At 47.5% G+C, this 17858-nt stretch overlaps 1 protein-coding gene across 24 annotated transcripts in view; it reads right to left on the reverse strand.

Annotated features, from left to right (window-relative positions):
• MYLK3 (myosin light chain kinase 3) overlaps positions 1 to 17858 on the reverse strand; it is a 122031-nt gene that overhangs the window by 35308 nt on the left and 68865 nt on the right. For 18 of the 24 annotated variants that reach the window (XR_013530443.1, XR_013530442.1, XR_013530441.1 and 15 more), the window contains one exon: positions 103 to 193. Coding sequence is in view for 6 of the 24 variants with exons in the window: in XM_078358137.1 (XP_078214263.1) it covers positions 103 to 193 (91 nt within the window). In the remaining 18 variants the exon portion in view is untranslated. Of the gene's footprint in view, positions 1 to 102; positions 194 to 9453; positions 10076 to 17858 lie in introns of those variants that run through there. The other 6 variants (XR_013530444.1, XR_013530439.1, XR_013530438.1 and 3 more) reach the window with 1 other exon arrangement.

The raw sequence follows: 17858 nt of genomic DNA on the forward strand, positions 1-17858 counted from the left end.
GACAGTTGCCTAGGAATCATTCTGTGGGCCATGTTCTTGGGCCCTTTATTCTGAAGCTGTTGTGTCTGCAGTGTTGGATAAAGCAAATGGGGTCCCACTCACCTTCCCCAGGCCCCCTGGCATCAGCCTGCAACCCCCTGGTGCTCAGCACATGCTTTGGTTTTGCTCCCTCCTCTTCCACTCGCTCTTTGTTCTAAAATAACAACCACAAAAAAATGTCATCATTATCATCAACACTGTCATTCAGACCACAGACATTTGTTGAGCACCTCCCGCCTGCTTAACATAAGGGCATGTAGGTTATTTCGCACAGTCTCACAGTAACATTGGAGAGTAGACACAATTATCACTTTAGAGAGGACGCTGAGCCCTTCCCAAGGTCATATAACTTAAAAGAGGAGGCGGCCAGCTTCACACCCAGAACCACCTCCTTTCCAGGGCTTCACCACATTCGCCAAAAGGGATGAACGCAGCCCTGAATACAGGGTTCAAAATAGGCTTGACCCCAAAGGGCTTAGACTAGAGATGGAAAATAATCGTTAAAAAAAATTTTTTTTGAGACAAGGTCTTGCTCTGTCACTCAGGCTGCATGCAGTCCAGTGGCACAATCTCGTTTCACTAAAACCTCTGCCTGCCAGGGTTTTTTTTGTTTTTTGTTTTGTTTTGTTTTGTTTTTTGAGACAGTTTCGCTCTGAAGCCCATGTTGGATACAGGCAAGTGATCTCGGCTCACTGAAACCTCTACTCCCAGGTTCAAGTGATTCTCCTGCCTCAGCCTCCCGAGTAATGGGTAGGGGACTACAAGCTTGGGACTACAAGCTTGTGCCACCACACCCAGCTAATTTTTGTTATTTTTAGTAGAGATGGGGTTTCACGATATTGGCCAAGCTGGTCTCAAATGCCTGACCTTGTGATCCTCCTACCTCAGCCTCCCAAGTACCTGGAACTACAGGTATGCGCCATCAGCTCTGGCAAATTTTTGTATTTTTAGTAGAGACAGGGTTTCATCATGTTGGCCAGACTGGTCTCAAAGTCCTGACCTCCTTGGCCTTGGCCCCCTACCTTGGCCTCCCAAAGTGCTGGGATTATAGGCGTGAGCCACCAGGCCCAACCTGAAAATAATCTAAAATGCCAACCCAGATCAACTGGTCATGGCTACTACAGCATTGGTTTTGGTTGAATTCTGAAGTCAAATCCATGCTCGGGATGTGTGCCTGGGAGCTGGGCTGGGGAATCTCACAGTCACCTCTTCACCAGTGTAGCAGTGTAGCCAGAGGCATGGACTCTGGAGCCAGCCATGCTGGGTTTGTACCCTATCTTCACCACTTGGCCAAGATCCTTAAATTATCTGCATCTCACTTTCCCCATCTGTAAAATGGGGATAATCATGCTATCAGCCTTGTAGAGTCAGTGGGAGAATTTGAGAGTAATGTGCAAATGTGTCCTGAGAAGTGTGCCCAGCACATAGTGGGTGCTCAATAGCTCTGCTGATTTTGTCCAGCTGGAAACCAAGAGCTTTTAGTGTTACATGAGCCCAGTGTAAGGACACTGGCCCAGGTAAGCTCTGAGCAACTTTTCCTTAATTCCAAATGGTCCACACCAGACCAGTACCTGGCCTGCCCATGCTTTCACCCATGCAACAGCCCAGAGCCCTCAGTACACTCAGCTAGTCCATACTCAAGGAAATATTTCCAGATGGTCTGACCTGTTGCTGGGTTCCCATGTGAGGGTATGGTGCTTCTGGGGGTTTGGATCCTTTGGTGAAGTCCCTAAGACCAATCCTGGCACATATCATAGCAGCAGTGCTGACCACAACCCAGAGCCTGGCTTAAAGCACTCACCTATCCCAGGGCTTCTGTGGCCAAGGCAGGAGAGGCCCCTGTATCGGTGAGTGCCTAATGCCTGGGGGCCCAGCCAGGGCCTTCCCTGGACTTGCCACAGAAGCCCTTAATTAGAAAGAAGCCTAGAGGCCAAAAACAGCTCAGAACATATTTTGTTGGGCTTGCACTTCTTTTTTTTTTTTTTTTTTTTGAGACAGAGTCTCTCTCCATTGTTCAGACTGGAGTGCAGTGGTTGGATTGCAGCTCACTGCAGCCTCAACTTTCCAGGAGTAAGTGATCCTCCTACCTCAGCCTCAGGAGTAGCTGGGACTACAGGAACGTACTGCCACCTCCAGCTAATTCCTGTTGTTGTTTTATAGAGACAAGGTACTCACCTCGTTACTCTTGTTACTCAGGTTTAAATTTTTCAATTTGTTTGCAACTTTTAAAATCCATGAGATTTTTACTGTTAGGATCCCTTTTGGGGTAACATAATTGCTTCCTATTTTTACTGTGGTGATGGTGACAGGTGAAAATGTTTGTAAAGCTATATATTTAAAATGTGCATATGTGTGTATGTGGTTTATTATATGTAAATTCCATATTATGTAATTATTATAGCTTAATAAAACCTGCTAGAAAAGAAATCTAAGTTCCCAATTTTTATTAAAAAATCTGAAGATGGGCCGGCGCAGTGGCTCACACCTGTAATCCCAGCACTTTGGGAGGCCGAGGCAGGTGGATCACAAGGTCAAGAAATCAAGACCATCCTGGCCAACATGTTGAAACCGCATCTCTACTAAAATACAAAATTAGCTGGGCATGGTGGTGCACGCCTGTAGTCCCAGCTACTCGGGAGGCTGAGGCAGGAGAATTGCTTGAACCCAGGAGGTGGAGGTTGCAGTGAGCCAAGATCACGCCACTGCAGTCCAGCCTGCTGGCTGGTGACAGATCGAGACTCAAAAAAAAAAATCTGAAGATGGCTGGGCACAGTGGCTCACACCTGTAATCCCAGCACTTTTGGAGGCTGAGGCAGGTGGATCACCTGAGGTCAGGAGTTTAAGACCAGCCTGGCCAAGATGGTAAAACTCTGTCTCTACAAAAATTAGCCAGGTGTGGTGGCAGTCACCTGTAATTCCAGCTACTCAGGAGGCTGAGGCAGGGACAACTGCTTGAACCTGGGAGGTGGAGGTTGCAGTGAGCCGAGGTCGCACTGCTGCACTCCAGCCTGGGGTACAAAGTGAGACTCTGTCTCAACAAAACAAAACAAAACAAAAAATCTGAAGATCTTGCAACTCTAGGCCCAGATGGCAAAACTCGGCTAGGGCAGTCCCCTCTAAGTGGGGCACTACAGGTCTCACCTGTCCCAAATGTCTCCCCAACCCTAAGGTGCTGGTTCCACTGTTTGTCCACACCATTCCCACTCCTCTCAATTACTACCTACTCATTGCTTTGCGATTCTAGGACACCAAGCTTTGACCTCTGAATGATAAGGACACAGCGCATAGTGAACACACAGCCCAGCACCTGCCGTGGGGGAGGCACTTCTTCAAAAATGCTTGCTGCTGCTGTCACAGTGACCGCCAGCATCATCAATGCGGCCCAGATCCCCTGCTGGGCAGATGGCTTCCCGTTATCCTTCTGCAGGCTTTGTCCTGCTGCCCCCGGAACTGGGGGAACTGGAGGCATGAAACACACCTCCTCTTCTTTCACCCACTGGCAGAAAGGGACTTGGACAGACTGTCCTTTGGCAGACCTTGCTGGGCTCAAACTGTCCTCTCCCTCTCCTATCTTTAGGGTAGGCAGGAGAATATGTGTGCACCCCCCACCCTCAGCTGGGTTCTGTCTTCAGGGCTCCACCTGCTAGTCCCTGCCAAGTCTATGCTAATTCACACACCATTCTAGAGTACTGGTGCCTCTGAACACATACGCCTGGGGCTGTTTTCCAGTAGAGAGCACCTGGCTTCCAGGGATCATTAAATTCACTTCTGGAACCAAATGAAGTGCCGCTGGGCACTTCTGAAGATCTCAGGAGGACCTTCACAAAGTCCTGGCACAATTTTCAAATTTGACCACCAGTGCTAGGATTTAATTCCATTCCACAGATGGTTGCCATGCCCCACTCTCCCAGGAAACACACAGAATCCCCAAGAAGCCTCCATAATGCACGGTGTTCAGCACTGACCATGTGTGTGGCAGCTGTGTCTATGTCTCAGTTCACTGTTCATTCTCTGAGCACTTCCTGCAAAACTTGCCCTGGCCTCAGAACATGGAGGGAAGAAGAGTCTTCCTGTCATGGGCCAATCAGCAGTCGAGAAAGCCTGATTGGGACACTGGACCAAATCTGAAGACCTTCCTAACATGGATATTAAATGCAGGACCAAGGAGAGATCTAGCAAGTGCCAGTGGGGCAGGACAGACAGGAAACAGCACAAGAACTCAGAAAAGAGAATGTTCTATGACTTCCCTTACTCAGAAATGCCTTCATGCGACATGTATAACAGCTAATTTCATTAATACATGAAGCCCTCTTACAAATCAATAAGAAAAAGGCAAAAAAAAAAAAAAAATAGAAAAGATGGGAAAAGATGTGAGCAGGCAGTTCACAGAAAATATAAAAGGTTTCAAACCTGTGTGTGAATGTTCAGTCTTCTAGTAAGAGTATATAAATCAAAACTACGAGACATATTACTCTACCTTTGGTTATATTTGAAATTTTCCATAACGAAAACCTAAAGTTTTTTCATAAATTCAAAAGGTTAGCTTTAACAGATACATAACTAATTGTCTTACTTGAGTCTGATGCAACTAAACTGTAAAAAAAATTTTTTTTGAGATGGAGTCTCTCTCTGTTGCCTAGGCTGGAGTGCAGTGGCATGATCTCGGCTCACTGCAACCTCCACCTCCTGGGTTCAAGCAATTCTTCTGCCTCAGCCTCTGAGTAGCTGAAATTACAGGCATACACCACTATGCCCAGCTAATTTTTGTTTTTTAGTAGGATGGGGTTTCACCATATTGGCCAGGCTAGTCTTGAACTCCTGACCTCATGATCTGCCTGCCTGAGCCTTCCAAAGTGCTGGGATTACATGTGTGAGCCATCTCACCTGGCTTTTTTTTTTTTTTTTTTTTTTTTTTTTGATGCAGTTTGCAGCTGGGCGCGGTGGCTCACGGCTATAATCCCAGCACTTTGGGAGGCCAAGGTGGGTGGATCATGAGGTCAGGAGTTCAAGACCAGCCCAGCCAAGATGGTGAAACCCCGTCTATACTAAAAATACAAAAATTAATTGAGTGTGGTGGTGGGCACCTGTAATCCCAGCTACCAGGGAGGCTGAGGCAGAGAAATGCTTGAACCTGGGAGGCGGAGGTTGCAGTGAGCTGAGATTGCATCACTGCACTCCAACCTGGGTAACAGAGTGAGACTGTCTCAAAAAAAAAAAAAGATGCAGTTTGTGTTCTTGTTGCCCAGGCTAGAGTGTGGTGGCACAATCTTGGCTCACTGCAACCTCCAACCTCCCAGGTTCAAGCAATTCTCCTGCCTCAGCCTCCGAGTAGCTGGCATTACAGTTATGTGCCACCATGCCCGGCTAATTTTTGTATTTTTATTAGAGACAGGGTTTCAGCATGTTAGCCAGGCTGGTCTCAAACTCCTGACCTCAGGTGATCCCCCTGCTTTGGTCTCCCAAAGTGCTGAGATTAAGGCCTGAGCCACTGTGCCCAGCTGTGGCTAAACATTTTTAAATATGTTTAAAGTATAAGATAATCAGAAAAATTTGAACACTGAACTTCAATAATATTAAAAAGTTATCATTCGGCCCAGTGCAGTGGTTCATGCCTATAATCCCAACACTTGAGGAGGCTGAGGCAGGAAAATTGCTTGAATCCAGGAGTTCAAGATCAACCTGGGCAACATAGTGAGACCCTGTCTCTATAAATAAAGAAATAAAGTTATTCACTTTTTTAGGTGTGATGATAGTATCAAGATTATGTTTTTTAAACAACCCCATCAAAAAGTGGGCAAAAGATATGAACAGACACTTTTCAAAAAGAAGACATTTATGTGGCCAACAAACATGAAAAAATGCTCATCATCACTGGTCATTAGAGAAATGCAAATCAAAACCACATTGAGATACCATCTCACACCAGTTAGAATGGCGATTATTAAAAAATCTGGAGATAACAGATGCTGGAGAGAATGTGGAGAAACAGGAACACTTTTACACTGCTGGTGGGAGTGTAAATTAGTTCAACCATTGTGGAAGACAGTGTGGCGATTCCCTAAGAATCTAGAAACAGAAATACCATTTGACCCAGCAATCCCATTACTGGGTATATACCGAAAGAATTATAAACCATTCTATTATAAAGACACATGCACACGTATGTTCATTGTGGCACTATTTACAATAGCAAAGACTTAGAACTAACCCAAATGCACATCAACAACAGACTGGATAAAGAAAATGTGGCACATATACACCAAGGAATATTATGCAATTATAAAAAAGGATGAGTTCATGTAATTTGCAGGGACATGGATGAACCTGGAAACCATCATTCTCAGCAAACTGACAGAAGAATAGAAAACCAAACACCACATGTTCTCACCCATAAGTGAATGTTGAACAATGAGAAGACATGGACACAGGGAGGGGAACATCACATGCTAGGATCTATTGTGGAGTAGGGATAGGGGAGGGATAGCAGGGGGTGGGGAGATTGGGGAGGGATAACATTAGGAGAAATACCTAAAGTAGGTGACAGGCGGATGGAGGCAGCAAAACACTATGGCATGTGTCTACCTATGTAACAGTCCTGGAAGATCTGCACATGTACCCAGAACTTAAAGGAAAATAAAAATAAATAAATAAATAATGTTTTTTAAAACAGCCCTTATCTTTGAGTTATAAATACTAAAATATTTAAGAAAGAAATGATCCAACATCTCAGATTTGCTTAAAATAATCTGAAGGGAGAAGTGGGTGGGGAAAAGAGAGAACAAACAGTGCACAATAATTTCCCATTTTCATTCACCAGACAGGCAAAGAATCAAAAGCATTCCCATACCTTGAAGGTAGGAGACTGATTTGGGGTAACTTCTTTGAAGGCTGCTTTGCCTTTATCTGTATAAATTTACCATTTGGGTTGGCATTTCCACTGCCAGGAGTGTATCATGCAGATAAATTCACACTTGTGTTCAGTGACATACATCTATGGATATGCACTGAATCATTAGTTATAGTTACTAAAAATGAGAAACAATAGAAACAAATGAGGATCTGGGTCTGGTTAAGAACTGAAGACATGGGCCCCAGAAGGGAATCTCAGAATATATTTATAACAATGTGAACATCAATCAGTACCCAAAATATATTAAGTAAAAAATTATAAATCAAGGCCAGAACAATGTAAATAACATATGAGTTAAAACAATTCTGCCGGGAGTGGTGGCTTACACATATAATCCCAGCACTTTGGGAGACCGAAGCAGGCAGATCACTTGAGGTCAGGAGTTCAAGACCAGCCTGACTAATACAGTGAAATCCTGTCTATACCAAAACTACAAAAATTAGCCGGGTGTGGTGGTCTGTGCCTATAATTCCAGCTACTCGGGAGGCTGAGACTGGAGAATTGCTTGAACCTGGGAGGAGGAGGTTGCAGTCAGTCAAGACTGTGCCAACGCACTCCAGCCTGGGTGACAGAACCAGACTCCATCTCAAAAACAAAATGAAAACAACTAAGCAATTCTGGTGATACAGACTGTAGAAAAAAAACAAAAACAAAAACATAAGCGTGGTGTGGATACCAAGGTGCTTGTAGACACAGCCTCTATCTGGAAGAATTCAAAGGAAATCAGAATCCACCCTTGCCTGGGAGAGGCAGGGCATTGGTGTCTGGGGTCTGGGGGGATGGAACAGGAAGGAGACGTATGCTCTTTAAGTGATTTTTTTTACCATGTACATACTAATTTTTTTAAAGCTATTGATTAGATCTATTTTATAACTTAATAGTTGTGACTATATCTGCCGGGGATTGGTTCCTGGGCTCTGTCTATACCAAAATCTATGGCTGCTCAAGTCTCTGATATAAAATGTCATGGTATTTGCATGTAACCTACACACATCCTTCCATATACATTAAATCATCTCCAGATTACTTATAAAACCTAATACAATGTAGATGCTATCTGAATAGTTGTCACACTATTGTGTAACAACTGTGTTATTACTTAGAGAATAATGATGAGAAAGAAAAACTTGTGCATGCTCAGTACGGACACACAATCATAGCCCTAACTACATTTTGATCTGAGAGCCAACTATAATTAGATTAATATCCTTTTTTTATTTTTTTGAAGAGACAGGGCCTCACTCTGGCCCAGGCTAGAGTGCACTGGCACAAACATAGCTCACTGTAGCCTCCATTTCCAGGACTCAAGTGATTCTCCCACTTCAGCCTCCCAAGTAGCTGGGACTACAGGTATGTGCCACAATGCCTGGCTAATTTTTTAATTAATTTTTTGTAGAGACAGAATTTTACTATGTTGCCCAGGCTGGTCTCAAACTCCTGGCCTCAAGCAGTCCTCCCCATCGGCCTCTTAAAGCACCAGGATTATAGGCATGAGCCACTGTACCCAGCCTAATTTTCTTTTTCAAAGCTGGGCTTGGTTAGGGTCACACTGCCCTGCAGGCCAAGCCCTCAGGAGAGGCACCCTGCAGACAGCAGACAGCGGGGGGCTGGGGAGAGGAGCAACTCTGGGAGAAGCTGCAGGGCAGGGAGGGGAAGGGGCAGCAGGGGAGCTCTGGCCTTGTGGGAAAGGTGGCATGCTCCTGTCCTTAGCAGCTGACACAGAGTCAAGCACAGACCCCTTTAGACCCCAGCTCATCTCTTGCCAGAGGCTGGCGAGTCACTGCAGGGGTCTGAAATGGTGGCTCCAGTCTGTCTGAGTGTTGCCAAGTGGCTGACCCCTAGCTGTCCCCAAACAGGGTGATCCCTCTACAGGCCTCACCCCCATATCCTTCTCCCAGCAGCCAAGCTTCCATTAGCCCACAGGATTAAGTATGCAACTCTTGGGAACAGCCGCTCCCAAGAATGCCACCCTCCACCTCCAAGCTCCGGCTCCTGCCTGCTGTCCCCCGGGTCACTGTCAACACTCATCTCCCCACAGGCAGCTGCACTCTCCACCCACTCTGGGGCTAAGCCCAAGGTTGGGGACAGGAGGGGGTGGGTGGGTTTCTGAGCAGGGTTCCATCAGGACAGACCAGCCACTCCTGCCTGCCCCCCCCCCACATGTGAAGGAGCAGAAGGGTGGCCACAGGGGTGTCAAAGAAGCGTGCCTGTTCCCTCTTCTGAACTGTCAGCATGTCCCCCATGGCTGGGTTCCCTGGAGCTACCAAGGCCCCGCAGTCTTGGCCAGGGCCCTGTTTCTTCCCTCCCCTGGAAAGAATGGCAGGCAGTATCCTGCCTGGAAATCCACCTATGACCTGTAAGTTTCTGGCTCTCTTTTTCCCCATCAACAGGTCACACAGGAAGGGGATACCATGCCTCCAGCTCTCCGAACACTGGCTGCCTGGCCAGTCTCCCACCAGGGCCGGGGCCTCCCGTCCAGCCAGGGCAGGGAAGCAGGAACCAACCTCCTCGGGGCTGTCACCTGGGCTGCTTCTCCAGGGGACACACCCCTGCATAAGGAAATCCGCCACCTTCGATTTCTGGAACGTGGCTCCCACCAAAGCGATGGCCCTGTCCACCGCAGCCACCATCCTGAAGAGGGCCTCCAGCCTGGTGCCATGCTGGGCTGCATCCTGCTGCATGGCCCTCACCAACTCCAGGACCTCGGGCCACCCAGCCTGGGTGTTAGCCAGGGGAGCCCCATCAGCCCCGGCCAGGCCCGGAGCCTGGGAGGCCTCCAGCCTGTGCAGGCCCCGCTCCAGGCGGCTCATGTCTCGGCACATGCACTGCAGCTTCTCTGTGACATCTTCTTGGAAATGCAGGAGCTGGTCCACCTTCTCGTTCAACAGGTTCAGCTTTTGGTCCGTGGTGGTTAAGCAGGCCTTGCCCAGCCCTGGCAGCCCCAGACTCTCCTTAGAGGTCCCTGACATCCTGGTGCAGGCTTGACCAGGGTAAGAGCAGAGGATAAGGAGGCACAGACCCCTGGTTCTCACTCAGGCGGTGGTGTCTGCAAGGTCATTATCCTCGGTAGCTGACAGCCTCCCAGCAGCACCAGGCCCTGCGATGGCCCAGGCATGTGGGGAGTGCAGAGGCCCCGGGTTCTCCCTGTGCCTTCACTTTGCTTATCTCCCACCCTCCTCTGGCTGTGAGTGACAGGCCAAGGTCAGCCCAGGCCCTTCTCCTTGGGGCCCGTTTGACATCACGGCAGCATTTGACATTCCTCTCTGAGAGGCTGCTGATGAGCAAGTATGTTAAGAATCTGCCCAGAGCAGGCCGGGTTCATGCAAGGAACGGTTCCGAGGAAAGGAAAGGGTCCTTTGGAGAATGGCACCTGCCTGCTGGACTCCAGAGGGATCTCTGGCGGAGAAAGGCCCTTAGAGGCCCGGAGACCTGAGGCCACACAATGTCAGTCACAATAAAAAGCAAGACTGAGACAGGAAGGAATGTGAGACCACTCAGCAAAATACTGACTTTTGCCATGATGAAAATGTTGATGCTTCTGCAAATTTAAAATAAATTTCAGGCGCCCCTACTATGCCAGCATTCAGAACATGTGCTCAGACTGTCTGTGGGGTGGCCCGCTGGTCCCTCCCCACCAGGCCCCTCAGTCATTTGTCACTTGTACCTAAAAACAGAATCGAGGGCAATTGCCCCTGCTACCTGCTAAGCACTGTCCCGAGGGCCATGTTTCTCAAAGAGCCTTCAGGGAGACACCAGAGACACCTGCTCCCCCCACCCCCGCCAATAACAACTACATAGGTATCAGACTTGCAATTTCCACACTGAAACAGACTCAGCAGGGACCCACAGTGCAACAGGCCTGTGTTTCCCGGAGTTTAAAAATGTTTTCGCCTCAGAAGCCCTTGGTTCAAATAAAACATTTTACGGAAGCATCAGTCAATAAAGTAGAAGCAAGCAGAGATGCTCAGGTTACCCCCCTGAGGTAGGGCACAGGAGCCCCTCAAAGTCCCAAGGATGCCACAGAGCAGTCTGACTTACACCGTTTCCATCCAGCTCCCCACAGGCAGAAGGCAATGTCCAGAGAGGGGCATTTGCCTAAGGTGGCCCAGACAGGCACACGACCTCCTGAGGATGGTCCAGCCAAGGGTAGGGCTGCCCCCAAGGGAGGGGGCTTTAGTGTCTTCTCAAGCTTCCCCCTTCTGAATAAAAGCAATTATAATAAAGTTGGACCTGGAAATTTGGAATCCAAAAGCACTGTTAGGGCCAGGTGTGGTGGCTCACATCTGTAATCCTAACACTTTGGCAGGTGGATTTCTTGTTCCCAGGTGTTTGAGACCAGCCTGGGTAACATGGCAAGACCTGGTCTCTACAAAAAATTAGCCAGGTGAGGTAGCACACACCTGTGGTCCCAGCTACTCAGGAGTCTGAGGTAGACTGCAGTGAGCTCTGATCCTGCCACTGCATGCCAGCCTGGGCAACAGAATGAGACCCTGTCTTTAAAATAAATAAATACACAAAAGTACCATTAGAGGTTTGCTGTGTTAAACCATTAACCTATCAATGCAACGAGCTTACTATGCAAATGCAGCTTGACCAGTCTTCTCTACCTACCCCTCTCTCCCGATTGCTGACCCTGGGAAGCCCACAGAGAAATCCAAACCCATTCCTGGGAGCACAGCTCTGAGTCCCTGAGTGGTGTTGGTGCAATGACCCAGAACATGCTAGAAAGAGTAGGGTCTGTTATATTTACTGCCGCTCAAAACAGACACACAAAGTCTACCTGGAAAAGGAAATTTGAGGGGTAATCCTGTGCTCCAGCCCCTCTAGGGGATTCACCATGCACCTCAGAAGGACCTCATCTACCTCAGAAGACTCCCCCATCCGACCAGGACAGCAGGTTCTCCCGACACCTCACACCTAGCACTTCCCTGTAGATGCAGGCTCCCTAGGCCAACCTTTGGGAAATGGCTGCCTAGAGGTCTCTAGAAGTCTAACACACCCAGCCCAACCCTGTGTCTCTTCCCCAGTTGGTGCCCATAATTTTTGTGGAATAAAGTTCCCAAAAGACAAGAGAAGAAGACCCTGGTCTCTGGAGGAGAGACTTCATTATTGCCACTACTGTGGAGATCTCTGGAGAACCATCCAGGCAAGTCCTGGATAACCAGAAAGGGCTGGGCGTGGTGGCTCATGCCTGTAATCCCAGCACTTTGGGAGGCCAAGGTAGGTGGATCACAATGTCAAGAGATTGAAACCATTCTGGCCAACATGGTGAAACCCCATCTCTACTGAAAATACAAAATTTAGCTGGGTGTGGTGGTGCACACCTATAGTCCCAGCTACTTGAGAGGCTGAGACAGGAGAATCGCTGGAACCCAGGAGTCCAAGGTTGCAGTGAGCCGAGATCAGGGCCACTGCACTCCAGCCTGGCAACATAGCGAGACTCCATCTCAAAAATAAATAAATAAATAAATAATATATAAAGCAAGCCAGAAAGATAACTTCAAAGTCTACATGAATCCAGAGAAAACTACCAAATACCCCAGACATGTAGCTACATCAAAAGTGAATTATCTGAGGCTAGGTGCGGTAGCTTATGCCTATAATCCCAGCATTTTGGGAGGCTGAGGAAGGTGGATCACCTGAGGTCAGGAGTTTGAGATCAGCCTGGCCAACATGGTGAAACCCCATCTCTACTAAAAATACAAAAATTAGCAGGATGTGGCAGTGCACACCTGTAATCCCAGCTACTCGGGAGGCTGGGACAGGATAATCAAGATAATGTCACTGTACTCCAGCCTGGGTGACAGAGCGAGACTCTGTCTCAAAAAAAAAAAAATTATCCAAATTACAAAGGGATTTGTCAAGTCTCCATTAAGCAACAAGTTTACAAGGTAGCTCATCTGCTAAGAAGGTGGCTGTGGCTGGAAACTCTCTGAGGGCAGACTACCCTCTTGGGCTTGGCCTGCATCCCCAGAGGCACCAGCCGCCTGGCACATAGGCAGGTGTTCAACATAGAGCCAAGGAGGTGGCCGCAGGGGGCTGATTGGACCATCCTGAGACTTCTGTGGAAGGAGGAGGCAGGAGCTTCCCCAAACCATTGAAGTGAGCACTGGGGGAAACCCTGACAATCCTGGAAGGGAGCTCCGGGGCCCTCTGGGAAAAAGTCCAGAACACAGGTTCCTAGGGCCTCTCTGGTGGAAAGGAGTAGCCAGAAGGACCAGCTTTAACCCCTTTCCTTCTCAGTTTTAGGAGAAATGAGTTTGAAGAACATGGATTTCCTGTGGGGATTCGTGGCTTCTCTCCAACTCTCCCTGATGCACAGGACACAGCAGAGGGCTTGGCCAGTTTTTGGATGATGGTGCTTGCCTAGAGGATGGGGAGGCATTGACCTGCCCGAGCCAAGAGAACCAAGACCAGAGAAGAGGCAGTTAAACTGGATGGACAGAGCAGCAAATACCATAACCCCTTGTCTTTCCTGGGTAAGGACAGGGCTGTGGATCCTCTGCCGGAAAAAGACAGGCTGACCTCTATTCACCCTAGGGTGGGGCCAGCATGCACTAAACCCTGAGACTCTTCCCTGGACTTCTGGTGACCTAACAGTCTCAGAGATCGTGGGGTGAGAGAGATTTCAACACCCTCATTTTATTTTATTTTTTTCTTTTTCTGAGATAGGGTCTTGGTCTGTTGCCTAGGCTGAAATGCAGTGGCACAGCCACAGCTCACTGCAACCAGGAACTTCTAGGCTCAAGCAATCCTCCTGCATCAGCCTCCTGCATAACTGGGATTACAGGTGCATGCCCCCCACATCCAGCTAATTTTTAATTTTTTAAAAAATGTCATCACCCAGGGCCAGGCACGGTGGCTCACGCCTGTAATCCCAGGACTTTGGGAGGCCGAGGTGGGCAGATCACAGGGTCAAGAGATCAAGACCACCCTGGCCAACACAGTGAAACCCCATCTCTACTAAAAATACAAAACAATTAGCCAGGCGTGGTCGCACGAGCCTGTGGTCTCAGCTACTCGGAAAGCTGAGACGGAAGAATCGCTTGAACCTAGGAGGCGGAAGTTGCAGTGAGCCAAGATTTCACCACTGCACTCCAGCCTGGTGACAGAGCAAGACTCCATCTAAAAAAAATAAAAAAATTTCATCACCCAGGTATTAAGTCTAGTACCCATTAATTTATACAACAAGCCCTCACGACACAAGTTTACTTATGTAACAAACTTGCACGTGTACCCCTGAAATAAAAATAAAAGTTAAAAAAAAGACTTTCCTGTAGAGATAAGTTCTTTCAATATCTTTCCAGGCTTTACTAACCCAGGACAGTGGTGGCTCACACCTGTAATCCCAGCACTTTGGGAGGCTGAGGCAGGAGGATCACTTGAGCCCACGAGTTCAAGACCAGCCTGGGCAACATAGCAAACCCCCATCTCTACAAAAGAACATCCATGTATATACTAGCCAGGCATGGTGGCATGTGCCTGTTGTCCCAGTTATCTGGATACTGAGGCAGAAGGATCTCTTGAACTTGGGAGGTTGAGGCAGCAGTGAGCATGATGGTGTCTCCAACCTGGACCACAGAAGGAGACCCTGCCTCAAAAATAAAATAAAATGATACTAAGACTCTGACTCAAGTTGAAAGACTGACCTCTCGTATTTCCCCCCTTCCCTTCCAGAGACTTCACGGTAAAGGAAGAAAATAAATACACACCCTCAATGATGAACAGAATGGAAGGGGGGCCATTGGTGAATGAGTGTTATCAATGAATTTCTGGAAGATGGATAGCAGGTGGAGGAACAGTAACTGGAGAAATAAGAAAGAGAAAACTGTAGCTTCACTGGCCGCAATGGCAAATACAGATCATACACGGAGCCACCTTTCCCTGTAGGACCCCCGAGAGGCTTCGGACCCCAAGACCCCTGGTGGGGTAAACAGGGAGCATAAATGCAAGACTGAAGAGCCTGTCCCTATGGCAGCCCCTCTCCTGTCCCACACCACGGCACAGAAGGGCCTGGCCAGGCCCACCCTCCCTGGAGATCAGAGCCTGTTTCTGGAGAAATGCGATGGTCCGCAGCACAAGAGTTCTATATGCTGGCTTTTGGGGTTCCTTAGGAGTGCCCCACCAGATCATCCTCAACAAAGCCACGCAGCTAACAAGCCTCAACCACCCACCCAGCTGTTAGTACCTTCTTCAGAAATATGCCCAGACAAAAAGGATCATTGGGTGTTCAAAGAAAGCCTTCACGATGAAAAGGGAAGACTAAAGCAAATAAACAGAAACATGATCAAAGAAGAAACAAAGAAAATGAAAAACAGTTTCAAAAAGGCTGTCATTTGGCGGGGTGAGGTGGCTCACACCTATAATCACAGCACTTTAGGAGGCCAAGGCAGGAGGCTTGATTGAGCCCAAGAATTTGAGGCCAGCCTGGAAAATATAGGGAGACCCTCTCTCTACAAAAAAAAAAAAATTTTTTTTAATTAGCTGGGCATGGTGGCGTGTGCCTGAAGTTCCAGCTATTTGGGAAGCTGAGGCAACAAGATCGTTTAAGCCCAGGAGGCAGAGGCTACAGCGAGCTATGTTTGTGCCACTGCACTCGAATCAGGGCAACAGGGCGAGAGACCCTGTCTCAAAAAACAAACAAACAAGGATGCCATTTGAAGCCACAGAAAAGTGTGCAAGGCTATTCCATTCTTTAAAAAAGGAGAGGATGCTGGCCAGGTGTGGTGGGATCACACCTGTAATCCCAGCACTTTGAGAGGCCTAGGTGGGTGGATTGCCTGAGGTCAGGAGTTCAAGACCAGCTTGGATAACATGGAGAAACCCCGTCTCTGGTAAAAATACAAAAATTAGCCAGGCATGGTAGTACATACCTGTAATCCCAAAAATTAGCCAGGCATGGTAGCACATGCCTATAATCCCAAAAATTAGCCAGGCATGGTAGCACATGCCTGTAATCCCAATAGCTCAGAGGCTGAGGCAGGAGAATAGCTTGGACCCGGGAGGCAGAGGTTGCGGTGAACCAAGATCTCACCATTACACTCCAGCCTGGGCAACAAGAACAAAACTCTATCTCAAAAAAAAAAAAAAAAAGTGTGTATACACACACACACACGTGTGTGTGAATAATAAAATTTAAAAATTCAATATAGGGATTAGAAAATGAAGCTAAGATAATGTCTCAGAAAATAAAACTGAAAGATGAAGCCATGTGCATGACAGAAAGCTGTTCGATGACTCCAGTTGGCCTCACATCCAATTAACTAGAGTAAGAGAAATGAAAAAAGGAAGGACTTTATCAAAGAAATACTACAGTCATTATGCAATTTTAGAACACAGGGATAAAGAGAACATTATAAAAGCTCCCTGAAATTTAAAACCAAAACCACATACTTGTGAGAATTTGCCCCCTTCAAAATTCATGTCGAAATTTAACTGCAATGTGGCAATATTGAGAGGTGAGGCCTTTAAGAAGCAAGTGGATCATGAGGGCCCTGCCCTTCTGGGTTAATGGATGAATGGGTTATCATGGGACTGGGCCTGGTGGTTTCACAAGAGAAGGAAGAGAGACCTGAGGGAGCACACTCAGTCCCTTCCTTATGGGATGCCCTAGGCCACCTCTGGACTCTACAGAGAGGGCCCACCAGCAAGGAGGCCCTCACCAGATGCAGCCTCCCTTGAACTTCTCAGCCTCCATAACTAAAGAAAGACGTTCCTTTTGTTTACATTCAGGTATTTCTGAAAATAGACTACTACACATACCAAAGAAGTAGAATAAGAATGACATCAAACTTCTTACCCTAAAAACAACTGGATGCCGGAAGAGAGGCTGGATGTCAAACTCTAGCTAGGAAAGCTCTTCCCCTTAGAATCTTGAAGACACTGCACCACCATCAGAGAACAAAATGAAGGGTTTTATGATTTGCAACAATGCAAGAAATTCATACACCTTTTTTTGGGGGGGGGGTTTTCTTTTGAGACAAGATCTCATTCTGCCACCCCGGCTGGAGTACAGTGGCGCGATCTCGGCTCACTGCTGCCTCAACCTCCTGGGCTCAAGCAATCCTCCACCTTAGCCTCCCAAGTAGCCAGGACTATAAGCATGTGCCACCATGCTCGGCTAATTTTTGTGGATTTTTTTTGTAGAGACAGGGTTTTGCCATGTTGCCAAGGCTGTTTTCAAACTCCTGGGTGCAAACAATCCACCTGTCTCAGCCTACCAAAGTGCTGGGATTATAGTCTTGAGCGACCACACCTGACCCATGCACCCTTTTTAAGGAACCTGCTTTGAGGATATACTCCAGCAAAATGAGGGAGTAAACAGCCTGGCCAACATGATAAAACCCGATCTTTACTAAAAATACAAAAAAAAAAAAAATAGCCAGGCATGGTGGTGGTTGCCTGTAATCTACTCTGGAGGCTGAGGCAGGAGAATTGCTTGAACCCAGGAAGCGGAGGTTGCAGTAAACCAAGATCATGCCATTGCTCTCCAGCCTGGGTGACAAGAGCAAAACTCCATCTCAATTAAAAAAAAAAAAAGAGCTCTAAGAAACTATAGCTTCAACCTAGGCCCAAAGTTGAAGCAGGAAAATCAGAAGTATTCAACAGGAGTATACAATAGAATGCAATTGAACAATTGAGGTAAATGTGAAGAGCATGGGGCCTGGAGTCAGACTGCCTGGATTTAACTCCTGCCTCTGCCAGTTATTAGTCAGAGCTGTGGGCCAGGGTTCACTTAACCTCTCTGAGTCTGTACTTCCTTCTTTGTAACAGGAGAATAACAACAACACATTCCCCTCATGAAGTAGTCGGGAGGTGCCATGGGAATGCTTGGAAGGCACACAGGAAGTGCTCAAACATTAACCATCAGCTGAAGGATGATGGCAGACACAGCAAATGGGGAATGAAA

Source organism: Callithrix jacchus, chromosome 20, assembly GCF_049354715.1.
Source record: "Callithrix jacchus isolate 240 chromosome 20, calJac240_pri, whole genome shotgun sequence".
NCBI classification, from domain to species: domain Eukaryota; kingdom Metazoa; phylum Chordata; class Mammalia; order Primates; family Cebidae; genus Callithrix; species Callithrix jacchus.